This window comes from Aulostomus chinensis, chromosome 16 (genome assembly GCF_037954235.1).
Source record: "Aulostomus chinensis isolate RoL2024-O1b breed Wild chromosome 16, RoL_Achi_v1.0, whole genome shotgun sequence".
NCBI lineage: Eukaryota > Metazoa > Chordata > Actinopteri > Syngnathiformes > Aulostomidae > Aulostomus > Aulostomus chinensis.
In genome coordinates this window covers 14,081,952-14,109,747 of record NC_141335.1, presented here as the reverse complement: position 1 = coordinate 14,109,747, position 27,796 = coordinate 14,081,952, and the positions used below count along the sequence as shown (strand labels likewise).

Here is a 27,796-nt window from a genome sequence, read left to right as displayed (position 1 = left end):
GTTTACAGACATTTTTTCCAATGATTTTATTGATATATTTAGGATAGAAATTACACCACACCCTTTGAAGAGCTAACAACCGTAAATTACATAAATCTATTGCAGTTATTATTATTGCATGCTGTGGATAAAGCAAACAGTGTAAATACTTTATATGTGCGATAACACGAGCATCACCAGAACCACTGATACCTGGACATGAGTTTCACTACATACAGTATATGCAGTATCATTTAACAATAACAAAAACATCTAAAATAAAATTATTTTTGAATGATAAGATATATGATCTGACTAATATTTATATTATGTCAAAAATACCCAATATCAATCAATAGCAAAGGCGATTACCTAAATACAATGTGCTCAAGGCAATTAATTCCAATTCATCCAAATTTAAACGTTATATACTACCTAGGTAGACTACAACCTCAGTAGAGAACTACAGGAGTATTATGACAGCTACTCACTTTATCTCTTTGTGACGTGAGTCACACCAACAGTTTTTGTGTGAATCAACACATCAGGACATTAAACTTTGTTGAGCAAACCAAGTAATAACAACTACAACAACAAGAAACCCTGTAACATGCATAATACTATAACTTTACTCTAAAAAAAATTACAACTTTAAGCTCAAAGTACCATAAACCCTATACCAATCATCAGAGTGAGCTACTACTACCCTAAGAATATCCCAGAATCCCCAAATAACACCTATAAAAATACTGCAAATAGCTACAGGAAAAAGTAAAGAAGAATTGTGAATACGGTGATTTCACCTACATCCTGCAGCAGAATCTGGTAGCTATGTTTTAAAGAATAAAAACACAATGTATGCATGTAAAAGTAAAGATATACAATGGTAAATGAGAGCATAATCAATAAACCACCAATATGTTTGGGCTACCACGAAAGCACAGAATTAATATGTGCTGCGCTGCAGGGACTCACAGCTGATCATCAAGATATTTGCGTGGGTTGCACAATGTTGGGAATAAACGACACAGCAACTTTCTGCAAAATATATAATGCAGCATGAAAAAATACCAGATTTTTCACCAAGCTGAAGGAATTTAACTTGCCTCATCATTAGTGTATTAAAAGGTTTCATCCAAATGGTAATACACACATACACGTTTGGTGACGTGCCCATAAATGCGCATATGATGCAGCCTCAAGATCTACCATTTACCTTTTTTTGTGATTTTCAATGTGGCACAAAGAAACAGGCTTTGTGATTATCCGTTTTTTTTTATCCAACGGCTTCTTTTATTTCTTAATCTTGGATGCCTTCTTCACCAGGGCCCGGCCCAAGGCGTCAAAGATGTTATCCTTGTTGTTGAGGACATTGTACGATGTGAGATGCACAAGATTATCAAAGTTGTCTGGTGAGTAGGTTATGTTGCTTGTGGTGTATGGAGACTGCCTGCTGCTCACATCCACCATCCCAGCCTTGACTTCTTCCTCAGTCTCACGTTTCACACCTGTAAAATCGTGATTAATGTTATTGGATTGTTTAAACCATTATTTTCCTAATGTATAATAATAACCATGGTACTTTGAAAATATTCAACTTGTGCATTTAATTACTGAAATAGTTCAATAACTAAATGCACAAGTTGCACAGTGCTATTTTAGTCTCAGAATAAGATCATTTTACTGAAAAGGATGCAACCAAAATGCAACACAATGTCAACAGATGAAGACTTGGTAATGACTTTTATTGTATGGCACCATTAAACAGCAGAGCAAAATGACATCTTCCCTCTGAGTAGACAAAAGCAAGAATGACAGAGCTTATGCACAAGGAATAGAATGCAGTGGCTTTACTGGGGGTTTGACAGGAAGTGAAGGTCATTAATGGATATGATAGGGTAAAGTTGAAGCCAATGAAAAAGAGGGACCAGCAGGAATGACAGGAGTTGAGTCTTTCAGCTGTGTGAATATATTCAAGGTTCTCACGGCCTGTTCAGACAACGAATCAAGTCTTAGTGCCCTCGAGCTCATGTCGCCATTCTCCAAGGTTTAGGTTTCCTGCCAACAACTCATGGTTCGCCATGTCATATTTTTTCTTGGCAGGGGAAAGACACCAAGAACATACGGCATAGGGGTTTACTTTTTGATAGAAAGCTGAACCTTTAGACAGAAAAGCCCCTACCCTTACAATGGAGGTGTCTACCTCGACCATAAACTGTCTTTCTAGGTCAGGGACGTACAGGATAGGGGCAGAGGTAAAACATATCTTGAGGGATACAAACACTTAATTGGCTGCAGGAGCCGAGGAGAATGGAACCTTAGACAAGGTTAGAGCTGTGAGTGGTGCTTCCAGGTTGCTATAACCCAGAAGAAAGATGTGGTAAAAATTGGCAAATCCTAGGAAGCACTGTAGCTGCTTAGGATTTCCGGGGATGGGTTTCACATGACACCAGAAACCTTGGCAAGATCCAAAATTTCCCTTGAGCCACAATATACCCCAGGAAGGAAATGAAGGGGGGATGAAATGGAATTTTCTCCACTTTAACACACAGGGAAATCCCTAGTAGTCATTGCAGGAATGACCAGACACAGTGAACATGCTAGCATTTATATTAAGACCAGATCAGGACATCATCAAGGTAAATAACACAAAGTGGTTGAGCATGTCAAGCAGAACGTCATTAACCAGGGCCTAGAATACTGCAGGGGCATTAGTTGAACCAAAGGGCATGACCAAGTACTCGTAATGTCCAGCAGGGTTTTTAAAAGCCATTTTCCACTCATACCCTTCTCTGATGCAAAACAAATGTTTAGTGTTAGGACCACGGATAACCCGAGCTGACCAATGGATGAGAGGATTGTGGTGATGCAGCCACAGGTAACACAGTTAGGGCAACACAAGGTGATGACAGATAATGAACCTGAATGGTTCAATTAATGTTAGCGGCTATTAATACAACTCAGTTTGATGAGACACCGTCCCAAGCAGATGACTGTCAAGAGGCTGAACAGGAACTGGGCAAGACAAAGGCAGCTGACCAACCCCCCAATGATGACCTGATTGTTGACAGATGACAGAAGTTTGGCAACAAACAAGTGGTGGTCAAAAACTGAGGAGGATACAAAAGAAGTGAGGCTCACCAGTAACTCCTCACATACTGGTGAGCCTGCCCTTTTGCTGGGCACTGATAGATGGACTGACCAGGACGACCACAGTACAGAACTTTGTGATGTTGTTCTGTTCCTTCAGGGGATAAACTGGTGCGACCCAACTGCAGAGGTCGATGTTGGGCGCAAGAACAATGACACCATCAAGGGAAAAATGGAGCGACATAGGAAACAAACTCATCTTCAACGTAGCCCACTAGGCTGGTGCAGAAGCATCACAAGGAGCACCCTAATTTCTACTGCTTAAATGGGCCTTAGCGCGGAAGTCAATGGAGGAGTCAAATACTGCTCGTTCTCCCTAGAAGACAACTAGTGTCAGTAAACTGGAGCCCTTTTCCCCCCCAAAAAATGTGTGTAATGCATTGGAAAAAGCATCAGGGCAGCAGTTTAGGGGAAGAGCAGACTATGACATGTTTCAAGGGAAACTACTCCTCTGTACTTTTCAAATGTCCCAAACATGGTGCATTACAGAATGCTTGTTTGAAGCAGCGGGGAAGTTGTTGTTGTTTTTTTTTAAACTTGATTTACATAGCAAGTTTTCAGCTCAATAATTCACGACTGAGATTTTTTGAAAAAGCTCTGCAATGATTCTGCTACTCATTCTGACTTTATACCATTACTGCTGTCATTTGTTATTTCAAACATCTTCAAATAACAACAGGGGAAAGGTTGAGTAAATGATCCCTACCAATGTTCCATGAAGCTACATTCCAAAACTTAATGCATGTGCAATGTCAATGAAAAGACAGAACAATAATTATAATTAAAATGAAAAACTATTGCTGTGAAATCCTCAAATTCCTTCAACTCTTACCGGGCTGTTTGAAGTGTTTGTATGTATCATTGAGGAGTGGGAGATGAACCACTATCGGGGCCTTGGGATTCTCTTTATCCTGAAATATGTAGAACTCCTTCTGAGGCTCCTTGGCCAGACTTGTAAAGTCGACCCTGGGGAACGGGATCTCATGGTCCTCACAGTAAGCAGCCGTCTTCTCGAGGACCTACATAGAGGATAACACAGGGTAATGTTAATAGTGATTCTGTTTGTTCTCCTATCAGATGAGCTCATCCTCCTCTTCCTCCTGTTTACACTGAGGACGTTGGGATCCCACGAATAACTCAGGGATATGATCAGGTCCACGTCTCTCTCTGGCCGCAGGATTGGCACACAGCCAATGTTGATGTGATGACCAGAATCCACAAGGTACAAAGTTGAGTCCCTGGGTGTCATCGTGTTTGGGAAGGCATCAGGGTGTGTGCCTGGGGGGGAAAACACATGGGGATCATAACACAAATCAGATGCAAAACAAACAAAACTAAAAGGTACATTTTGGCATTAAAAATAAAATTTGGCTTTGAGACAGACACAAAAGAGGGTGTAGATGTGTGCAGGCCAGGCCCAACCAGATTTTGCTGCGCTGGCTAGAGAGAATTACAAACATTGTTGTGTCTTATTTAATGTTCCTCTATGAATTGGTTAGTTCTAGTCTATCATAGGCGGTTTTGAGTTGGAAAAAGTTTGGTGACCACAATGATAAGATGTTTGCTTTTTGGGGGAAAAAAAACCCCACATTGCTTAAATTAATATTAGGTCAAAGTGAAACCTATTTAAGTGCTATTCCTTTACCTGAAATAACAAGCTGCCTGCAAAGAGCTGTCTATACAGCGCTGATTTCCTGAATAAGGAGGTGACTATTACTCACCGAACATATCCTTTTTTTAGTCCATAAAACTGGCTTACAGTATATGCTTTATCTGCTACCCCGAGGACTACATTTTCCGCACTATAAGGCGCACCTAAAAGCCTTTAATTCTCTCAAAAACCGACAGTGCGCCTTATAATCCTTACATATCCTTACATATGGATCAATATTGGTTAATTATGGCAACCGTAGTCAGGGGGCATCGCCGAAGTAACAGCGGTAGAAACGGTAAAGGGGAATTCCAGTCCCACACCACTTGTGTGTGTATAAAGACCCCAAAATGGCACCTTTCAAGAGACACGCTTACGACGCAGAGTTCAAGCTCAAGGCTATCAGTCACGAAGCTACCGGTACGTACGGTTTTGTGGATGCACTAACTTGTTTTGGGAGTGAACGGAGTTGTCAGAGCGTTGGTTTGTATTCTATTAATAAAGTTTGACCGACTGACTTATCTGACTGTTTTGTTGACATTCCTTTTAGCGCAGCTCCATCTAGTGGATGCATAACGCAACCCCAGCAACTACAGTAATATCTATTCTATGCGCCTTATAATGCGATGCGCCCTATATATGAAAACAGTTTTAAAAAGGGCCATTCATTGAAGGTGCACCTTATAATCTGATGCGCCTTATAGTGCGGAAAATACGGTACATTTCTCACTGTAATCTAATGAACTGAAAAACCAGTTGCACCACATGTGGTATGTTAGTACTGTAAGGTCTGTTAGTTTTTTTGTGAGCAAATGAAAAAACTTCATTACTCGACACAACAGAGTATTTTCTTCACAAGAAGAAAATATATGGAATTTATAATGCAGCCTTTATGAAAATTCAGTAAAGTAAAATTAGTGTCAAGTCAAATCCATAGTCCTGCTTCGCTTTGGAATTATCTGATGCAATTATTGTGGCCACTTCTGATTCTGCAATTTCTTCAAATTTAAAAATAGTCAAAATGGTAAAATACACCTTCATTTGAGATAAACACCTACATCTTGACAACAGTTTTTTTCAAAGCAATGTTAAGTTCTACGGCCAGGATGGGAGGATCCTTCACTAAAAGGTTAATCCTCTTTATTATCTTGATTTTTCTTGGCACATTTTAAATCATTTATACTGACCAAATTTCTTTTTCTGTTCCCCTTTACACTAATTTAAAAGTCTGCTTTGTCTTTCCACATGGTACATGTTACTTTATTGATTTTTTTTATGAACTGGTTTCATATTTTCTTTTACTTTCTGCATTCATCATCAAACTGTAAGAGATTGTTTTCATTTGTTTTCCATTGGCTCCCTCTTCTGGTGATGTTGAGGTTTTGGAATTATGCCATGATAGGATGCAGATTTATAGGAAAGTGTTTGTGTGTGTGTGTGTGTGTGTGTGTGTGTGTGTGCGTCTGTGTGTGTGTGTGTGTGTGCACGCGCACGTGCATACATACATACACACACATTTATATATATACACACACACAAATACACACATACACAGTATAATGAAAATATATACGTATGTATGGAAATGTAGATTACAGCACGTTTGGTTTGCTTTAATACTAAAAAAAAATTCTGTTCAAAAGCAGTGACACTACCATCATAATACTGAGAAATGTAACAATACACATACACACACACACACACACACACACACACACATAGTTTTTTTAAATGAGTCCTCTATTTGTGTGACACTAAAATGCATCTCTCAGCTTTACTGTCTCTTCTGTCTTTCTCCATGGTGCAATCTCAGCAGAGCACACTCCCTTCAGCCATCCAAATGTAACACAATCACCACTGAGCAATCATGTGGTTTGTGATGAAGGCCCAGGCCAGAGAATTTGCATTGCAGATTTTTATAATCAAGTTACTTGAGAGAATAATACAGCAACTAAAAAACTAGGACAGACAATACAAAAGACAATGATTGAAGTGGATGAGGTACAAGGTCTCAAAGGTTGATAGGTTTGTGTCAAGTGGGTCCATAGTTAGGGTTAATGTAACAGATACATGTATTGTCACATAAAATGGAAGCAATAAAAGTGTTTTGTTTTTTGGAAGGGGGCGGTAGTACTGAGTAATCTTGTGCCATTTTGTGACTAACTGAGCATCTGTCTAAACACCTCACCGATGTGTTTTGAACCAACCAAGCTGCCATCATTTGGGGGGAGCTGCAGAGGTTTAAGACGAACAGCCCTCTACAAGACCTGACCAGTTGGAAAAGGAACGACCGATAAATCTGCAGTCACATAAAGCACACACATCGGAGTGTCTACCTTTCCAGGCTTTAAAGTTGCTATTTTTGTTGTAGTTCCAGTGTAGATAGAGCCCATGCATGAAGTTGTAGATCTTAGCTATCACTGGACGGCCCTTGAAGAAATTGCTCAAGATGCTGGTGACACCTGAGATTGGATTTATAAGGTATGTGTCCAGAGTTGATGGCTCAGTGTCAACCTCTGTCAAAAGAAAACAACAATACATACAAGTCATTTAGGATGCATGTTCTTAAGTGAAGTACCTTCAGGCTCAGGCCCTAATGATGAAGCATTTCATATGAACAGACTGGAAACAAGTCTTCTTTGTTTTCTCAGTGTTAACAATCTTATAGCAACCTACACAAAAATAGATGGCTTCATCCAGTCTGATGTAGCTTATTTGAGTTATAAACATCTGCTGCTGCCTGAGAAGTACTTATTACAGAATTGTATTTGCGTGTATTCAAGAGGACTATTCCAATAACACACACACACACACACACACACACACACACACACACACACACACACACACACACACACACACACACATATATATAGTATTAAAATGCTAAGAATTTAGAAAGTTTTATTCTGTCAATGAGAGGAAATTGAAACAGGGATTGACAGCGATCCACCTAAATACCATCCATCGTCCATCCATCCATCGTCATCTTCCGCTTATTCCTTACTAGTAAGGGTCGCGGGGGGCTGGAGCCTATCCCAGCATCTATGGGCGAGAGGCGGGGTACACCCTGGACAGGTTGCTAGTTCATCACAGGGCCAACATACAGAGACGAACAACCATTCACACTCACATTCATACCTACGGCCAATTTAGAGTGTCCAATCAGCCTAGTCCCCACATTGCATGTCTTTGGACGGTGGGAGGAAGCTGGAGTACCAGAGACAACCCACACAGGTAAACTCCACACAGAAGGATCCCGCGCCCGAGCTGGGACTCGAACCCGGAACCTTCTTGCCGTGAGGTCACAGTGCTAACCACTGCACCACCGTGCAGCCCCACCTAAACACATTTATTTAATATCATTTACGTAGTGTTATGAATAAGCATGGTGTGTTTATTGAAAAGCATGTATGAAATTAGGTTGATATCAAAATTATCTCTGTGGCTGGTTTGTCAATTCAAGATAAATATGAGTGTCAGTAATTATAGTCAAGACTACTTTCTGCAAAATTCCCTCCTCTCATGATTTAAAGATGGTGTTCATGTTCCTTTATCAAGTCTATTTGTATGTTATAGTGCGCTGCAGAGCAAAATAAAGCGGTTCAACCTATGTTGCTGACATCTGGTCCTAGCCAGGGAGTCCATGAGGGGAGGTTCCCTGTAACAAGCTGCCACATCTGCGTCAGGTTTATGGAAAAGATACTGCTCCATATACCTAATGTGGTTGGAAAATTACATTAGATATTTTATCATTTAAATTGGTATTGTCCTTATTTGCATTGCAGCAGAATAAGTGGTCACATTCTTACCTAGTAAATAAGAGATGCGGACTTCTGGGAGTTTCTTGATGAGATGCCCGAGGAAGAACTGACTCCCAAAGTCCTCAGCTTGCACGTATGCCCCATACTTTTGGATGCCTACTTCGTAGGGTGTAAACTCACACCACTCTGAAAGTTCAAATTAATCATGAGACAAAATCACTCATTTACTCGCAATTTCAAGATTCAGTTTCAAGTTAACTGCACCAGTGGGTTATTTAAGATAGTTTTGTATGAGCCTGCTAACAGGGAAACCAAAACTACCAGGCTGATTTCAACATAAATGTACTAAGGAATGGAGTACTGGGAACTTGCAGTGCTTAGTGAATTACAGTTTCACAAAGTGTTGTGGAAGAGAGTCAGGAATCTTGCATGCTATGGCAAATATCAACAAGGTCATGAAAATATCAGTGATGAGATATCAGCGTCAAGAGGGGGAGGGATCATAAATTGGAAACCCCTGTAAATCTCACAAAGGGGAGCAGGAGAGAAAACACACCCTGAAAGGTATGTGGAATACATATCAAGGCTTATTGTCCAGCAGTTGTTGAGGAGCAAAGGATTAGGCGGTATGTTTTTCTTCATACAGTTTAAAAAGTAGGGAGGAACGATGGCATGTTCGGGCAGAAGGACTAATCTTCATCTTAACGCTTATTGCCCTTTGTCATAATTATTACCAAACAGCCTGGGGGTCTGTAACCAAAGAAGGGATGACAGTGAATCTGCTTTTGTATTATCATCAGTCAACACCACCTGTTATTCAAATTTTGAAGACAGAGGCGTGATACAGTATAGAAGATGTGTGTGACAGTTAAGGTTGTGTTAGAGGTGGTGACTACAGCACATGTAGGCATGAGGGGCCTGTACAATGTAGATAGAAACATCTTCTGGGATATTTACCAGCTTCACTTTCACAACCCTGTATTCCTTCCTTCATATTCACAGCAGTGTAGATGGGTAAAGGGTTTTGGCCCTCATTCACTGTGCTCTGCTGCTCTGACAAGGTACTGGTCATTTTCTATAATTCCAAACACGTAATAACAATTATTTTAAAACGACTTTGTTTGAAGACAAGGTCACTGTTGTCATAATAAATAAAATATGAGTGTGAAAGCTTTAAAAAAGGGTTTAAAGTGCTGAGCTACTCACCTTGCCAAAGATAATTTGCTCAATCACAAGGCCCAGCATATCAATAAGTGAGACAATGAAACCATCATCCCTTTTCTTTGCCATTTCTTCTCTGTAATATTGCAGGTTCTCAGAGGAGAAGACACCAAGGACACTCTTAGTCATTTTTTCCTTTGCCTCAGACATGATTGGGTCAAAGTCCTGCTGTGACCAGTTAGGGTTTTGATACAGAAGTGACATGGCCCTGTTAACAATGTAAACAAAAGAAAGGTTTAAAACGGGTGACAGTGATCTAAAAACAACTCATAGTTCTTGTGTGGGAGAAATGTCTTGCTGCTTAAAAGGCAGGATTATTGCACAGGCCGGTGTTGGACTGTTACAATGTGAATCATCTTGATAACACACCTTTATTAGGCACTTAACTATGGTCCTTTCACATAAAGTGACAGAAATGCTTTTATTTTGACAGGTTGTGATTTCCTGGATAAGGAGGTGTCTATTACTCGCCGAACTTATCCTTTTTTTTTTTTTAGTCCATAAAAATGGCTTATGTGCTTTATCTGCTACACTGAAGACTTGTTACACTACACTTCTCACTGCAATCTAAAAAACTGAAAAACCAGTTGCACCACATATGCTAGTCCTGCAAGGTCTGTTAGCTGTTAGCTGTTACACCATTGCAGGGAATCTAGATTACCTGCAATGGTGACACAGCTGGTGAGCATACAGGCTGAACAACAACAACCGAGATCTTTTCAGCTCCTGAGAATTGTGTTGCAACGATGGGCCAGGTACTATCAATGCTGCAACATGAGATGATGGCAAAGGATGAGTGGCACAACAACTGGCCCCAGGATCTTGTCACAGCAATTTTGTGTATTCAAATTCAGAAGGTATTTTCCCACTCAAGTCAGTTTATGATGATAAATTACAGGCAGATAAAGTCGCGGGTGAGGACAGCAAGTCATGTTTCATGTGCGCCATACATGTGAGTCCTTCTCCTGTGATCAGCTCTAGACTTCCCTGTGCAGTAATCTTGTTTTAGTACAATTTCAGTCCAACTAACATGTTTACATGTATTTCAGAAGTTCAGCTTTAGTCAGCTGGATGAAAAGGTTGTTCTCAGGACATTGACGGCTGAACTGTTCAATTTACCATGTGGATCCAGAAACTCCAGTGATGTAACTAAGAGAGTCCGTGACCCCAATATCCTTCAGAGCCTTCATGCTTCCAAGCATGCCTGTCATTGCTCTGGACCCTCCCCCCGAAGCCACCACAGCTACAGTTGGCACCTGGATGAAGAGTACAGAGGAGTAAAGGAGAGCCCACTTGATATGAAGAACTGATACTGCTGAGGCAGCACCATTTGTTAAACATTGGAATGCCTAAAAAAACGGAACATCATGATGACATTTAGCCTCCTTTCCATCCGCCAGTAACATATGGTCTGTCTCTAGATACATTACCTATATAATAACAAGCCTGAGAAACATGCATGGAAGTCAGGGGAATGGCTCGTGTCACTACATACACTGTGTGAAAGCATGGCGCCTATCTGCATTCATCTGGGTGTTGGATGTAGAGATGTGGAGAGTATTAAGTTACTGATTACACTACTTTTGTGTTACTTTCCTCAAAATAACTGCAGAGGATATGATCATGCTAGACGATGATGGTAAACACAACTGACTTTAATAGGTCAACAAACAGGTTTTAAATCATTATTTCCATATTCACATCACTTGTATGAATTATCTTTCCTTTTACAATGTACTGTATATACTTTCTATATATTTGCATATTTTGTATTTGTATGTACATGCTATGGTAACATTTAATGGATCAAAAGAATTTCTGCTAGTGAAAACATATTAATCAGTAACCAACAATGAATGAGCAGAAGTGATTTAAACCCACAAAAAACAAACAAACAGCAATTTAATGACAATATAAAGCCAAAACGGAGAACATAAGGGGTTAATTTCAGGCGGTCACTAATTACTGGATGTAGTGACTGTAATAATAATGTCAAAATTTCATTAGAAACATGTTATTTTATCCCTAAAAAGTGTAATATTAATTTTATATCATACTCTTGTAACTCCTCAACCCCAGCAGTGATTACACTCAGTAATCAAGAAAATTAGTCCGTCCGGATAAATTGACTAGTTTCCGACTCTCGGAAAATTGACAATTTCCTTAACCCATTTTCTTCCTTAACAGTGCAATCTTTAACCAAATCACACACACTTAGGCTGTTCTGCATTATGTTCACTGAAAACAAATATCCTTTTAACCTCTTGAAACTATCGGGAGTAAATTTGGCACAGTAATGACTCATATTTAAATTTTGAAAAGAAAAAAAAAAGGTGCCCAGAATTTCAAGGGTGGTCCGCCCTACCGAATATATTCAGGGATCTATTACATGGTTATGCCATCAAGCACATTTCAGCATATTAGCATAACGTTACACCTTAACACTCATAAATATACTTCATATAACTGAGCTCAGCATGACATAGTTGCTCTGTACCTGTTCAGGTGTTAGTGGAGATTTTAGGCCCAAAAGTTTTTGCAAAGTCTGTCCAACTATAGGTTTCCTCTTCTCCAGATATGCTTTCTCCTCTTGTGGAATGTCAAAGTCCAGGCGAACTGCAAGAAGTTCCTCATCACTGCAGTTTTTAATTGGAAAAGCAAGTGCAATTTAGGTTAAAAACGTCTTTTGGTTGGAATTTCCTGGTTTATTGAATCACTGAGCACAAACAGCAGCATCCTTGTTCATTTTAGTCAGGTGGCAATAGTACACATGTTTTTAGCATGAGCCATCTGTGCAGAAACCTTGTAAGGTAACATTCTTTGCTTTGTATATGACTTACTTCCACAGTGTTAACACCCAGTTGCAGAGTAACTGTCGTGTAAAAACTGCGCTGATTGTTGGATTTAGTCTCGTTTGTTTTCCAACTCAATCAAAATATTCTGTAATGTGGACTGGCTATTGGAGGGAAAGTAACTTCCAGGCATGCCTTCTATAGAGTAATATTTGGAATCGTATAAACTGTATAGAGGAGGCAAGTAAAAAGAATCTTACCCTTCATGTATCTCTACATCTAAATCCACCGTGTCCTGGAACGGAAAACAATCATTTATCGACTGAAAATGACCTGGGCGGCACAGTGGTGCAGTTGTTAGCACTGTCACCTCGCAACAAGAAATTTCTGAGTTTGAGCCCTGGTTCGAGTCCAGGGTCTTTCTGTGTGGAGTCTCCATGTTCTCCTGTTCCTGTGTGGGTTCTCTCTGGTACTCCAGCTTTCTCCCACAGTCCAAAGACATCAAGAGGGGACGAGGCTGATTGATACTCTAAATTGACCGTAGGTGTGACTGTGAGTGTGAATGGTTGTTCGTCTCTGTATGTTGGCCCTGCTATGGACTGGTGACCTGTCCAGGGTGAACCCCGCCTCTCACCCAAAGGCTGCTGGGATAGGCTCCAGCCCCCCACCCCGTTACCCTTAACAGGTCATGTATCAGTCCCTACTACTTATATTCCTACATTGATGCCCCACTGGTCCTGACTCTTGTTCCTATGTTAAACTGAAAACAAACAGAGAGAGAGTCTATATTCACAAAAACTGAGTTCTTACCTGGTCAATAACAAGGGAGACTTTGCCTGCATGTTTGGGTGGTAGTGCCTGCAGCTTTGCAGAATTCGTCATTGGAGAAGAGGTGTCATTATCAGAGGTCTGTCATAAAAATGACAGTAGATCAAACCATGAGAAAAGTACAATCCTTCCTTCCTTTTTTCTTTGCCTCGTTCAATATGAAGGGAGAGGATCCCACACTATACATAATAATAGCAAAACAGTAGAGCACCTATTTATTAGTTTGTTATTATTATTATCCGTAGCTGAATGGTCTGTCAAACATATAATCTAATCCGCAGCAGTTAACACTCACTGCCACCCCCATCTCTGTTTCTAGGTCTCTGTTGATATGGAAACGCAGTCTGGAGTCTTCCTTTGCATGCAGAATATGGTTCTCCTGAAAGGCTCCCCTTAGTTTCAGCACCTTCCCAAAGAGACCTTCATCAGAGAGAAGAATGTCGTATCAAAATCTTTGAATACTATTATATTGGCAAGTGCCCTCTAGTTTTGTGTCATGATCCTTGTCTCATGTTCCTGTTTTATTTTGTAGTTAGTGTCCCGTCTTCCTGTGTTCCCTGCTGTGGTTACTTTGTGTCTCACTAATGATTATTGCAGTACCTGTGTCTCGTTCCCCCTGTGTATTCAACCTCTGGGTTTCCCAATGTCCTTTGTCGGATCATTGTTGGTACTTGAGTTAGTCACTGGTTTTGTCTTTATCCTTGATGCTCCATGTTTCCCTCCTTGCCAGGCTACCACGTCACATTCCCAGCTCGTCAATGTTTCTTCTAAGTTTTGTTTTCAGTCTTGTTTTTTTCACTCGTTTTTTTCACTCCATTGCCTGCCGTCTGCGTTTGGGTCCTGTTTCCCCACTTACCCCCGTGACAGTTTGATCCTGTAGCTAATCTATTCTACCTAGGCTATGTTTCTCGGATAACTCTTATATTGTTTGGGGAAAGACAGTGGAGCTGACAACAGGAGTTAAAATACATTTCACCCCATTTACTGAATGGAGACAACAAAAAATGACATACTTGAGTTGCTTAGTAGCTTTTCAATGTTGACATCCATAGCTGAGAATGGGGCGGCCTGGGGGGGGGGGGGGGAGATAGCAATATTAATAACAATTATCCAGAATCGTTATCAGAAACTAAAACGACATTCACAATAAATTATTATGGTTGACACAAGTAACAGACCCTCTTTGGCTTGTATGGCAGCTTTCCTTTCCTTGACTGCTTAGTATTTAGAGTGACATTTACTGTGTGGCCTTACATGCATGGTTTCCTCTTGATTCCTTGTGTCGTTTCCAACATCTTAATGATCTTTTCTTGACAGAGATGTTGCTAGACAGGGATCCCACAATACACTAATACTGGACTTCCTCTCTGTGACTCTGATTTGAATCCTACATTAAGTAGATGTGGACTTTAACGACTAAATAAATGGCAAAGTGACTTTAACTTGAAGACCACGTAATTGAGGTGACACCCAAAAATGGTACTGAGGGTCAAAGACGTACGTCAGTTAGAGATTGGGCCAATGTCCAAAAGTCTGGGCTGATGACCATAAAGTATTACAATGACATAATATTCAAAGCTGCACAAGATGAATTATTTTTCTCTTAATTTGAAGGACCAACATCTTAAACCAGTTAAAACTGGAAAACTAGAAAACTAAAATGTTTTATGTCAAAGAAGCATAGCACCATATTAAGCTATAGACGGTCCCCATGAGGAATACAGTACAAATAAATTCAAGTCTTTTGTTTGACGCGAGTCTCATGTCCTCAAATTTGGGCTGCCAGTACTATCAGACCTTCCGTCCCACTGGCTCTTTTGAGTGCATTTCTACTGCAAACCTGATGTCACAACAAACTTACCAAGAGAATACCATTTGTTAGATAGTCAGAGGGGGGATCTTCACTACAGAAAAGAAGACAAAATCAAGACATGGCAATTTTAAAGAGCAACTGTCAATATTGTAATGATCCAAAGTGAAAACAGGACAGTATATTACCTTTGGAGCAGCTCAAACTCTATTGTGAGTTCATCCTTTTTCTTCGAAATATTAAAAACAAAAGGATTAAAATGTAATTTACATGTACAGTACATCAACAGTGCTTGCTTACACTACAGAAATAACCCAGAAAACACTCTTGGAAACAAGCTTTCTTACCAATTTAAAGTGGTCATCGCTCATTCCTGTTACAAAATGTGACAAAACGAAGTTGATTTTTACCTTAGAGTTCAAAGTGAAGATCTTGGACTCTTTCTTCCCTACTGTGAGGTTGCTGAGGTCAAACAGAATAGTTGAAATCAGGTCATCAGGTGCCAGGGGGTCCTCATCATACATCTTGACCTCTAGAATATTCTAAAAAGAAAGCAAGATGTTCTCATTCAGAACCTTTACATGCATTATGAAGTCAAGCTATGGTTACCGTTTGATTAAATCATTTAATTGGACTTTTTATCCTGGTACGTATGAACAGGGAGGAGTCCATGTGCACCACGATAGGTGCCAGTATGCCTCCTTACAGCTGGTGGCAGTCAGACTTTTCATCAAAGCAGTTAGAATTCGGTGGACTTACTTTCACATGCACAGGGACCCTGAATTTGAAAGTTTCATTCCACTGTGGACTATTATCATTGGACACAGTTGATGTGCGGTACATTCTTGCCGTCGCCGTAGGAAGAGAGAGAATGACATAGAAGTCGGATTCTGAGACTAACACAGGGACAGAAAATGGTTTCGTGATCAGATGTCCCTCCAAAATCTGCAAAACACAAACATTTCACTTAAATTAAATAAAAGAGGTACTTACATGAGTCTCTGGAGTGAGAGATTTTGGCTCCTACAACGGTGACATTCAACATCTGGTAAGACACGGCTTCCTTCTGTTGGATGAGTCAAAGAAGAAGCAAATACAAATGACAAAGGCCACACACAATACATGGTCCACTATTTTGGCTCACAATGTTTTGAAGTAATATTCCCCATATAGAAATATTGACAACAATAAGAATATGTCCAGAAAAGTTAGCATGTTCCTTTAATTAAATGTTTTACCATCAAATGCCAACGTGTGTTTACTATGTGTGCAGCCCTGTCTTTCTTCAAAAAGTGCCAATTTGGCAGCTATCAGCTAATTTACAAATCAAATTAATTTGAAATTAAATGCAAATTATAAAATATCCATTAAGGTAAAGCGGCAGCACGGTAGTGCAGTGGTTAGCACTGTGGCCTCACAGCAAGAAGGTTCCAGGTTCGAGCCCTGGCTAGGGGACAGGATCTTTCTGTGTGGAGTCTCCATGTTCTCCCTGTTCCTGTGTGGGTTCTCTCTGGGCGCTCCGGCTTCCTCCCACAGTCCAAAGACATCAAGAGAGGACGAGACTGATTGATTCTCTAAATTGACTGTAGGTGTGACTGTGAGTGTGAATGGTTGTCTGTCTCTATGTGTTGGTCCTGAGATGGACTGGTGACCTGTCCAGGGTGAACCCTGCCTCTTGTCCGTAGCCGCTGGGATAGGCTCCAGCCCCCCCCCCCCCCCCCCCGCGCAACTCTTAATAGGAACAAGCGGAAGAAAATGGATGGATGGATGGATTAAGGTAAAGAATTTAGAAAAATAACTTTACTGGATGTACTTATTTACAAAGCGCTGATGTGAAACTGGGGCAGCACGGTGGTGCAGTGGTTAGCACTGTGGCCTCACAGCAAGAAGGTTCCGGGTTCAAGTCCCGGCTCGGGCACGGGATCTTTCTGTGTGGAGTTTGCATGTTCTCCCCGTGTCTGCGTGGGTTCTCTCCGGGTACTCCGGCTTCCTCCCACAGTCCAAAAACATGCAATTGGGGACTAGGCTGATTGATACTCTAAATTGACCGTAGGTATGAATGTGAGTGTGAATGGTTGTTAGTCTCTCTATGTTGGCCCTGCGATGGACTGGCGATCTGTCCAGGGTGAACCCCGCCTCTCGCCCGTTGATGCTGGGATAGGCTCCAGCCCCCCCGCGACCCTTAATGTGTAGGAATAAGCGGAAGATGAAGATGGATGGATGATGTGAAACTAGGGTGAGTAGCAATCGTGTTCGTTGGGCAGCAGCTGCAACAGCAGAACAGCATGAACACACGCAGCAAGCAGTGAGCAACAGAGAAGCAGTCAGATCTAAGAGTTAACTATGCTTGTGATTGGTTGAGAATGAGAAAGGTGAGGCAGGAGCTGGCAAATGGCCAACCACAAAGTCTAACAGAACCTGCTTTGTGCATTCTATGCATTACATACATGTGAGTTGAAGCACTTCAGCAGAACTGAACAGATGAAACACAAACTATATAAATGACTGTATAGGGGAAAAGCCCAAGGGCACAGGTGTGTATATGCACGGTAAGAGCATGTTGCAACATCAATTCAGGATCTCAATTAAATGGCACTCCCTTCCTAAAACCTCATCACAGACATTCTCATACAACAAAAATACCGTCACTGTCATCTGTGCTATTTTTACGAAAGGCTACGGAAGCTCAAGATACTACACTCGCTGCTGTTTTGGCAAAACTGTTAATTTTTTTCCATGCCAGCGACTATATTAGTGATGCACTGGAAAAGAAAACATCCTCATCTACTCACAACTGGAACAATGTGTCTGTGCGCGTGTTTATGTATGTGTACACTTTACCGATAACTTGGCATCTTTGAGGTGACGGATTTTCTGCACACTAAACACACAAATGAAATAGAGACATTCGACTTTTTAGAGGCATATACATTTTAAGTTGGAATACTACATTAAATAAAAGCAAAGAAACCTGTTACCTTTCATGCAGCTCAAAAGCAATCTGGAGTTTACCCTTTGAAAAAAGAAATGAAGGCAGGAAAATACATGTGAGCATGTCAATGAAATATTGATGCACAGCAGCAAGTAAATGCTTTCTAGCTCCATAATTCCCTTTCATGATCAATTCGCAGATACAAGACACTCATTTCAGATAAGCCCACCAAGTACAGTCAGGTGTTTGAGCCTCTGCACCTGAAGCACTATGCTTTCAGCTTGTCAGTCTCATTTATTTGTTAACATGAATTCTCAGTAACACCATAAAGGATTTTTTTTTTTTCCAAATTTGCCACAGTCTACTGAGTCTCAAGGATCAACTGTAAAAATGTTGGTAGTAAGAGGGCACGGTCATGTGTGAAATTGATGCCATTCTTGAAAAAGCTGTATCTCAGCTAGGTGTAGCTCATGCTTCCCCTGGGTCTTGAGAATGAACTGAAAAGATTTTGGTGGTCTAAAGGCCACTGTCACCTCACATGAATCTATATGTTAGGAATGTCTTGAGGACATTTCCCCAAATAGAGTAAAAATATCCACAGGGACTCAAAGACGACCTGACAAAAATGCTTACAAGTCAAGATCACTGTGACAGACACATTGTGGAGGCATACAATCGCAATGCAGTATTTATAATTCAAGTTGCTTTAATGCCGTCTACCAGACCCATCGTCGTCTTCCGCTTATTCCTTACTAGTAAGGGTCGCGGGGGGCTGGAGCCTATCCCAGCATCTACAGGCGAGAGGCAGGGTTCACCCTGGACAGGTCGCCAGTCCATCGCAGGGCCAACATACAGAGACGAACAACCATTCACACTCACAGTCACACCTACTGTCAATTTAGAGAATCCAATCAGCCTAGTCCCCAAATTGCATGTCTTTGGACGGTGGGAGGAAGCCAGAGTACCAGGAGAGAACCCACGCAGGCACGGGGAGAACATGCAAACTCCACACAGAAAGATCCGACGCCCAAGCTGGGACTCGAACCTGGAACCTTCTGCACCACCGTGCAGCCCGTCTACCGGACCACATATACTTTATTATACTGTACTATAAACATACCATGCAAATGTGGAGGTGCAGCACAATGACTGATTAGCAGTCCCCAGCTAATTTTACCTGAGGGTCTATGACGAATTCCTTGATTTCCTTTTTTCCGACAGTCAGAGTGCTGATATCAAACATTAGTGTATAAATCAGGTTGTCGTACTTCAGGGGGTCCTCATCATACAGATGTATCTGGAGAGTTTTCTGGAAATATAGAACAATGTTTATAGTGGGTTGCTGCTTTACCAGGAACAGTTTGCTATTTATGTCCTTACAATGTATGATGAATAACACCATCAATGAAACTGACCGGATGTAAACTGCAGATAGGTTCTTTCACCAAAAAATATTTCAAAATAGACACAACGTGATATCAGTCATTCATGCCTGCCAATGGGGGGGGGGGGGGGGGCGCAAACGGGTATTTTTTCCCAGGCCCAGGGGGGTGAGAACTGGGCCCTCATTAGGTTGTGAAATATTTTTTTAAAAATAAGACTATTTGTGGAACAGTAAGTAATATTTGACTTTCGTGAAAGCTTTTTATTTGTTTTCTTCCTAATTGTCCTTGAACTAGAGGTTAAGAATCCCCCTACCCCCAACACAAAATGGTTTGGACCAGGCCACTGATCAAAATTTGATGTTGTGAAGAAGGGAAGAAGAAAAAAGAGGATTAAGAGACTTTCTGAAAAATAATTTTAAAAAGGTGATGACGGTGAAGCAGTCACTAGTAGGCCCAAAGTCAAAGTCAAACAAGGTAAGAAATAGCACCAACATTTGCCAACCTTGTAACGTGATGTAGCTCTAATGCTAACGTCCATTAGCTTGTATAAAAACCTGACACAAGACATAATCTTTGGCAGAAACAGTTCTCCGTCAGAGAGGATGACACAGAGAGGAAAGAGATCCAGCTGCAGTCAGGTGACAAAAAAAAGTGATGCGGGAGGGGCCCACTGCCCCGCAATGGAGGGACAGAGCTGCTGGTGAGAGAAAGGCGAGTGGAACAGGAGATGAACCAGTGGAGAAGACTGACTTCAGAGCTCTATGCATCACCCTATATTGCATTGTTTTCAGGTTGGAACTCAGCATAATCTCCAATTAATTTCCAAATTACCCTTTCAGCAACTCTGAGGACATGGACATTTTAAGAGATATAGTTTTCTCAGGTGGTGAGATTTTCTTTCTGGAAAATGCTAAGGTTCCCCCCCCCCTCAATCCATTGGGAACCTGTTCTCTTCAGAATACCTGGTTTGTTTCTGTCACCAAACTAATGGCAAACAGGTGAATATTGAAGGAATATCAAACAGGTAAACTTCAGTCAAAAAGGATATAGTTAATCAAATTTATCAACAAAATGTGTTTTCCTGTAAAAGGTAATCTAAAAAAAAACCTAGCTAACAGACTTTTGTGTCTTTCACCAAAAGTAACATCAACCCCAAAAGAATACATAAATAAATCAAAAAATACAAATGTAAATTATTATATATATATAAATAATGAGTAATAGTAGTAGTATGTAAATTGACTGCTTATAAGCAATCAATTCACAAACAATTTCAAAAACAGATGTATGTTCAAAAAAAGTAGCAGAAACCTGAAAGGAAACAAAGTAGCATCCAAGCATATGCGTATAAATGTGCCGCATTTTGTTTGTGCATTTGTACATAACATGAGGCACCCAGCGCAACATGGGGCCTTTAGCACAGCACATCTGAAGTTGCTACAGTAGCTACATCTTTGAAAAGTTTTAGCCTGGCGTCTTTCAATGACCAGATTTCGTCGATTATGATCATATGAAAAATGCATAGTTAAATACAACATTTCAAATGTGTGATATAAAAGGTCATTTCCTGGTGATGTATTACCCTGTAGTGTCAATTCCACAACACATTCCCCTGTACCTTTGATGTCCTTGCCATGAAGTAATACGTTACTGAGCGATTTAAGAATAAAGTGGTCACCTTAAGTTTGCCATTGACCTTGAAAGTAAACAATTGGTTCCACTCCGGGTTTTTGTTGTTTGCGACAACATTTGTCCTGAAAATTCTTCCAGATGTGGACGGCAGACACACAGTGACATAGCAATCAGCTTCAGTCCCTGCAGATCACAAATGGAAAAAAAAAAAAAATTAAGACAGGATTTATAAAACAAAGCTGGCGAGCTCCCCTGATTTTCAGAAACTTAAGTCATCATTAAGTATAGCATTTAATTAGCTCTGAACCAAAAATGCCAACCTAAAGACAGTGCTAAACAATTCCATTCAGTTCAAGCCAATAGCTGTTGTGATATTTCATTGCTGAGATAATTTAGCATTACATGTAGGTCCCCCTGGCCTCTCGTGCGTCTGGGTCGATGCTGACTTTTTAATACCGAACAAGGAGATCGTTTCAGACATCAACTTCAAATGAGAGATATTCTGAATGAAACTCTGAAGTTAAAGTATTATTATTAACAACATTAAAAGCAAGAATATCGCAGGAAAAAATATTTGCTATATCAATTAAGATGAAAATAACAACTTTACATACAATAATCTGGTGAGAGGATGTTTTCTGCCCTCAGTATGGTGACATTCAGAGTCCAAGATGAGACAGGTACCCTCTGTTGTCACATAAAACAAGATATTGTGAGTCAAGGAATCATTTCACAACACAAAACAAGTAAGGTGGTAAGATGCTTAGGGCAAATATCCGCTAGCTCACTACAGCTCAGGTTGAAAGGCTCAGTGCAGGTTCATTTCCACTAGCACTGGGTACCACATCAGCGTGGGTGGAGTCAACGGCTGAGAGTTCCCGGGCATAATTTGTGTGCAACACAACAACATTGGACGACACGGAGGCAGCGTTATGCCTGTTGCTCGGTCTGTGGTTTTTGCTTAAACTAAAAGTGAGGGAAGACAGACAGGCAAGGCTTCAAGCGGCCCGCTGTGTGTTTACGTCACATTTTAGTTCCCGCTCGGCTTACTTGGAACCCCGGCGGAGCAGGGACCAAAACGGTAATGGTTAGTACTGTGTTGGGGCCAGTGGAAACAGGGCCCAACCGACCCGACCCCACCCAACCCGAGCCAAAGTGAGCCAGTGGAAACACGCCCTTAGTGTTAATGACAGTCAGCTTCAGTTGTATTTTTTCACCAAAATAATAGACAAGGTTTCCAAATTTTTCAGTCTTTGCAACAATTAATTACCATGGATTTGGTCAGTGTTAGTTGGGTTTAGAGTGCATGAAATGAAGACATTTTTTAGTAAATTTGTTAAAAGTGATGACACATAAATTTTACTACAGGCAATGATGAATTAGTGACCCACGGAGTATAAGATGAAAGGACATATAATTTAAGCCCACAACTCACAAATGGACTGAAGAAGAGTCAAGGTGAACCTGTTTATTCAAACCAAGATTAATTCAATAAAGCTTCTTATTTCCACAAACTGTTAGTCAGGCAGATTCACTGAAACAATCTGGTTTTGACAGAATTAGATGCTGGTGGGGGTGGAGACTTTGACCAAGATCCCACAGGGTTTGAATAACAGCGAGGAGAGCAAATGGCAGCATTTGTCCCTGCTGACACACTTGCTAGCGAGATGGGAATGTCAATGCTTGTGCCCCATACATTGAAGTAACTGCCGTTCGCAAGCTGCTCGTGGTGCCTGGTCCTTGTCCTGTAGCTGTTCCTGCTGAGTGAGCCTCATCCATCATAATGATCATCTGATGTTGTTAAGCTTTCCTTGGCGGAAATACACACTTTTGTGTCCATGTCTATTTAAGCCTTTGGCTGTGAACTGTTTACCATACTAACTGACATCAGGCACCACAAACATGATGCTGACGGTGATAAACGCGATGTTACTGTCACTCACGGTTTTCAACTCAAGGCAAATCTGTAGATCGCAATCATAGGATGGCCCTGTGGACTATAACAGAGGCAGAGCCAGTTATTTCAGACTTTCATTCAATCCTGAAAAAAATAATGTTACACACACCAATGTTGCTAAATAGTTTAATTTCTCCTGGGGAGAAATAAACCCCAATTCCTGGCCTGGCCTTCCAGGTGCTGTCCATCGGACCAGGTCAGAGTCAGTTCAAAGGAAAAACATACGGGAACCTTACTTTTTATGCACTATCTTATGAATTTCACCCTTTCTAATGTTTCTTTGTGATTTTCTGTCTATAATGTGCATTCTGGTCTCATTTGTCATTCTTGTCAATATCTTCTTTTAACAATGCTCATTTCTCTTTGATGTAAAGCACTTTTGACTTCAGTTCTTGTCTAAAAGGTGCCATATGAGTAAAGTTTAATCTTAGCATTATTAGTTATTATTATCATATTTCAGTCTTGGTTTTCAGTTCTTTTTTTGGGGGGGGGGGGGTTTGGTTTGGTTTTCCATCCATCGTCGTCTTCTTCTGCTTATTCCTTCACATTAAGGGTCGCGGGTGGGGGCTGGAGCCTATCCCAGCATCTACGGGTGAGAGGCAGGGTTCACCCTGGACAGGTCACCAGTCCATCGCAGGGCCAACATACAGAGACGAACAACCATTCACACTCACAGTCATACCTACGGTCAATTTAGAGAATCCAATCAGCCTCGTCCCCAAATTGCATGTCTTTGGATGGTGGGAGGAAGCCGGAGTACCAGAGAGAACCCACACGGGCACGGGGAGAACATGGAGACTCCGGTTTGGTTTTCAATTGGTTTTTAGTTCTAATGCATGTCAACATGACAAATTGTCTCTCTCAGTCCAGTAAAATTGAAAATTTTAAATTGCTCCCTTATGACAAGTCTGGATGATCAACAGCCCCCGGGTACTATGAAGAGTTGTCTACACGAAAGCAAAACAATATGCATTTACCAGAACACCTAGCCACTGTTCACTGCAGTGGTATGAATATATTCCAGTTCTTCTTACCGTTTCCATCTGGATTGCTGCGTTCACCAGGAGCTGAAAGACAGCATCTGCACATTAGTCCTGACACACAGGTTTTATTTGGACCAGCAGCTGCCAGTAAAAAAAAAAAAAAAAGTTTTTATTTTCATATGCTGTAGAAACCATAACCAAATGTATTTAATTAGCAAATAGTACCAAATTAGTGTAACAGTAAATGCTATTGAAACACAAGAAATGCAAGTTATCATCCCACAATATGCATAATATTCAAAAAGCTAGCAAAAAGCTTGTGAATGTAAATCAACCACCCTTGAGGACACAGAGGATGACACAGGTTAGGTGAGGAGCAAAGACCCAAAAGTCACTGTAGATTGTTATACAAAGGCCGAGTAGATAGTGCCTTTTTATCAAAAAATATTTGAGTCTTACATTTAACATATATATTGATATAAAGCGTATTGGTAGAGGACGAACACCAACCAAACCCACCAAGAGCTGAGATGGAAAAGCACTGGAAGGGCATATGGTAAAGACATATAATGCTGATGCACAATGACCAAATCAATGGCATACTTCCAAGACGGAGTGTCAAAGATGAGGGGGTGGACACCACCAGGCCCGATATGATCCACGCATACTGGCTGAAGAAGCTAAATGCACTCTATGAACAATTTGCAGCACAGCTGCAACCAGCTGCAAAGGGATGGGACGCACCCAGAATGTCTAACCCAGGGCAGCACAGTCCTGATCACTAAAGTCCCCCAGAAGGGCCTCATCCCATCTAACTACCGACCAATAAGCTGCCTCTCCACAATATGGAAGCTCCTGTCAGGTATTATAGTGGCTAACATAAGTAAGCATGTGGGTCAATACAGGAACGGGGCTCAGAAAGGAATTGGCACTAATATCCAAGGAACCAAGCACCAGCTACGGCTTGACAGAGCAGTCGCCCAAGACTGTAAAAACAGACAGACCAACCTGTGCACCGCCTGGATTGATCACAAGAAAGCCTTCGACTCAATGCCACACACAGATACCAGAATGTCTGGAACTGTACAATATCAACAGTAAACTAAGAGCCTTTGTCAGAATCTTGATGGGGATGTAGAAGACGAGCCTAGAGGCCACTCAAAGCCAATAGTCCAAGTTAACATCAAGTGCGGCATATACCAAGGACATGCACTGTCAGCACTACTGTTCTGCATAGGCCTGAACCCCCTCAGTCAGATCATCACAAACAGTGGTAATGGACACCGATTCCGAAGCGCGGAAAAAATCAGCCACCAGCTCTACCTGGATGACATCAAACTGTACACCACGAATGAGCGAGAGATTGACTCACTGATCAACACCACCAGGATCTACAGCAACGACATAGGGATGTCATTCAGATTAGAAAAATGTGTCCGGATGGTATCAAGGAGAGGCAAGATGATCAGATCTGAGGGGCTCAGCCTACCAGAAGGAAATATAGGTGACATCCAGAGCAGCTACAAGTACCTTTGGACCCCACAGGCCAATGGAAACCACAAGGAGACAGCAAGGAAGTCAACCACTGCCAAATACCTCCAGAGAGTAAGACAAGTACTGACAGGGTTCCTACTCTTTCCCTGGAATTGTTTTCAGGAATTTTTCAGGACATTATCAGCAGCTACAGAGACAACTTATTACATCATACACTAATACATTTCTCTGACCCCCTTATACTTTGGAAGTGTTCTTTTCAACAGTTGTAGCTTGCATTTACAATTCTACAATTTCATTTAGCAGACGCTTTTGTCCAAAGCGACGTACAACACAAGCAACATTTACCCAGATTTTTTTCCCATGTCTACTACTCATTCCTTCGATTTTCAGTCTATGGCTATATCTATGAAAAATAAATATGACCGATGTATCATAGAATAATGCAAACACCAACAGATTACAGCATAGCACTTCATTAGCAAGACAATCGGGAGTAAAAATGTTCGATTTTCTCTTTTTTCTTACTTTTTCTCCTGCGCTTTCTCTAAAAAATATTTGTATATTTTCAATAATCTCTGAAATCTGAGTCATGCTACATCTCACTCCGAACAGCCGACTCAGTAAACAACATGCGCACTAACTCTCTTCTGCCTGCCACTCAACGAGAACAGAAAAACTATCATCTAATATATATATATATATATATATATATATATATATATATATATATATATATATATATATATATACATACACATACATACATATGTGTATGTAAGTATGTGTGTGTGTTTTTTCTTTCTTTCTCTTGGGCACAGGATCTTTCTGTGTGGAGAATTATTACTATGCACTTGACTTGTGCAAGATGTAGCATCAGTAAAACAGCCTTTAATTAAGAGCAGAGGATATACTTGATTTTTCTAGCAAAAAGAAATATGTAGCCAAACCAGTGGGATGTAATGTAATTACAGTATATTGGCAGCAAGGGCGTCCCAAAGCGTTTACAGTGACCTCCTCTGGTGGCCTATTGTTACAGACCTGCTTATTTCGAGTGGGAGGAAAGGAATGTTTGTGAAGCCACAAAAACAAAAACACAACAAATCCCTTCGTCACATTTTTAATTGTGGCTAATAAATGAAAGGAAATCATTGACATCCTTTTGATTAATCTCACTCAAGTCTTAATCAAGGCAAGTTGAGTCTTTAATCAAGCAAGTCTCAAATCCTCATGTTTTTAACCCCAATCCAGCCCACTGTTGTGATTTAATATTTCAGACACTCGGTCTTCTCTACTCATGTTTCTTATTTGTCTTGCATTGATCTTGCAAAACAAGTGCGATTCGAAAATGACGAAAATATCCGATTCGTCAAATGCGAGCAGACAGTCAATTTCCACCTGAACGTGTTGATGGATTGAGTTTGATCATCAACCAGTCGTGCGTGTCCACCTGAGGAAAGGAAAAACCTTCAGGCTCTCTTCAGATCGATGGCTGACAGCAGGACTAGATCGAACAAGCAAAATTCTACTTCTCAAAATTATTCGAAAAAACAAAAACCGCACCTGGAGATCTGATAAGATGAGCTCTGCAACAACCACTTGCAACTTTCTCTTCAACATTATTTTGTTGCAAATAATAAACCAGGGATAACAAGTCCATAGAAAAACGCGAGACGCACCACGCAACTACATACCTACAAACCATTTGACATAAAATAGAAAATTCAGAAAATGACCAGAAAAGGAAAATGCAACCCAAGAAAACTTTCTACCTGACAATGAATGACTCTCACCTGTGACGAAGGGTGAATGAGACCTCTCTGAAGAGAATGATGCTTTCTCTCGATCCTACTAAACTAAACTTCACCGTTTAAGTATTCTTTAAGCCTTGCTGAGGTGTTTAGGGGACGTACGACGTATCTGTCATTGGCTCTTGCCTCGCTATGCGTTTGCCAGCAGACTTGCTCCTGCTCAAGTGCTGATAAAAAAAAAAAAAATCTCCATATGAAGAGACGCTCGATCGTACCCCTCCTCAACACATTTACTGGTTTAGCTCCAGCATACATTGAGATATTTTCATATCAAGATCGGGGGGCGTGACAATGCAAGAACAGACAAGATTAGGATGGAAATTTGAACATACCAGCTCTCTTGAACAGAGGCAGGACACAAAAACTGTAGCAAACTCCTAAACGTCACTGGAGTTCCTGGTTGCGTC

At 40.9% G+C, this 27,796-nt stretch overlaps 1 protein-coding gene across 6 annotated transcripts; it reads right to left on the bottom strand.

The window, feature by feature from the left end:
- LOC147247624 (cytosolic phospholipase A2 beta-like) lies at window positions 1-27,616 on the bottom strand. 6 transcript variants are annotated; one of them, XM_086180613.1, is made up of 27 exons: window positions 27,372-27,616; window positions 24,136-24,225; window positions 23,088-23,141; window positions 21,759-21,831; window positions 21,191-21,327; window positions 19,305-19,436; window positions 18,174-18,208; window positions 18,037-18,076; window positions 16,189-16,261; window positions 15,955-16,091; window positions 15,606-15,737; window positions 15,384-15,424; window positions 15,247-15,289; window positions 14,399-14,453; window positions 13,681-13,805; window positions 13,368-13,466; window positions 12,818-12,852; window positions 12,263-12,401; window positions 10,885-11,021; window positions 9,751-9,973; window positions 9,502-9,619; window positions 8,593-8,730; window positions 8,391-8,498; window positions 7,117-7,296; window positions 4,238-4,407; window positions 3,962-4,148; window positions 1-1,487 (listed from the first exon to the last, which is right to left on the bottom strand). In XM_086180613.1, the coding sequence occupies exons 2-27, from the start codon at window positions 24,142-24,144 to the stop codon at window positions 1,273-1,275; spliced, it is 2,835 nt and encodes a 944-aa protein (XP_086036739.1). In that variant the 5' UTR covers window positions 24,145-24,225; window positions 27,372-27,616; the 3' UTR covers window positions 1-1,272. The 6 variants fall into 6 exon arrangements, with proteins under 6 accessions (XP_086036739.1, XP_086036741.1, XP_086036740.1 ...); XM_086180615.1 differs by having other exon boundaries at window positions 21,209-21,327; XM_086180614.1 differs by having other exon boundaries at window positions 24,136-24,168.
- Window positions 27,617-27,796: the final 180 nt, after the last annotated feature.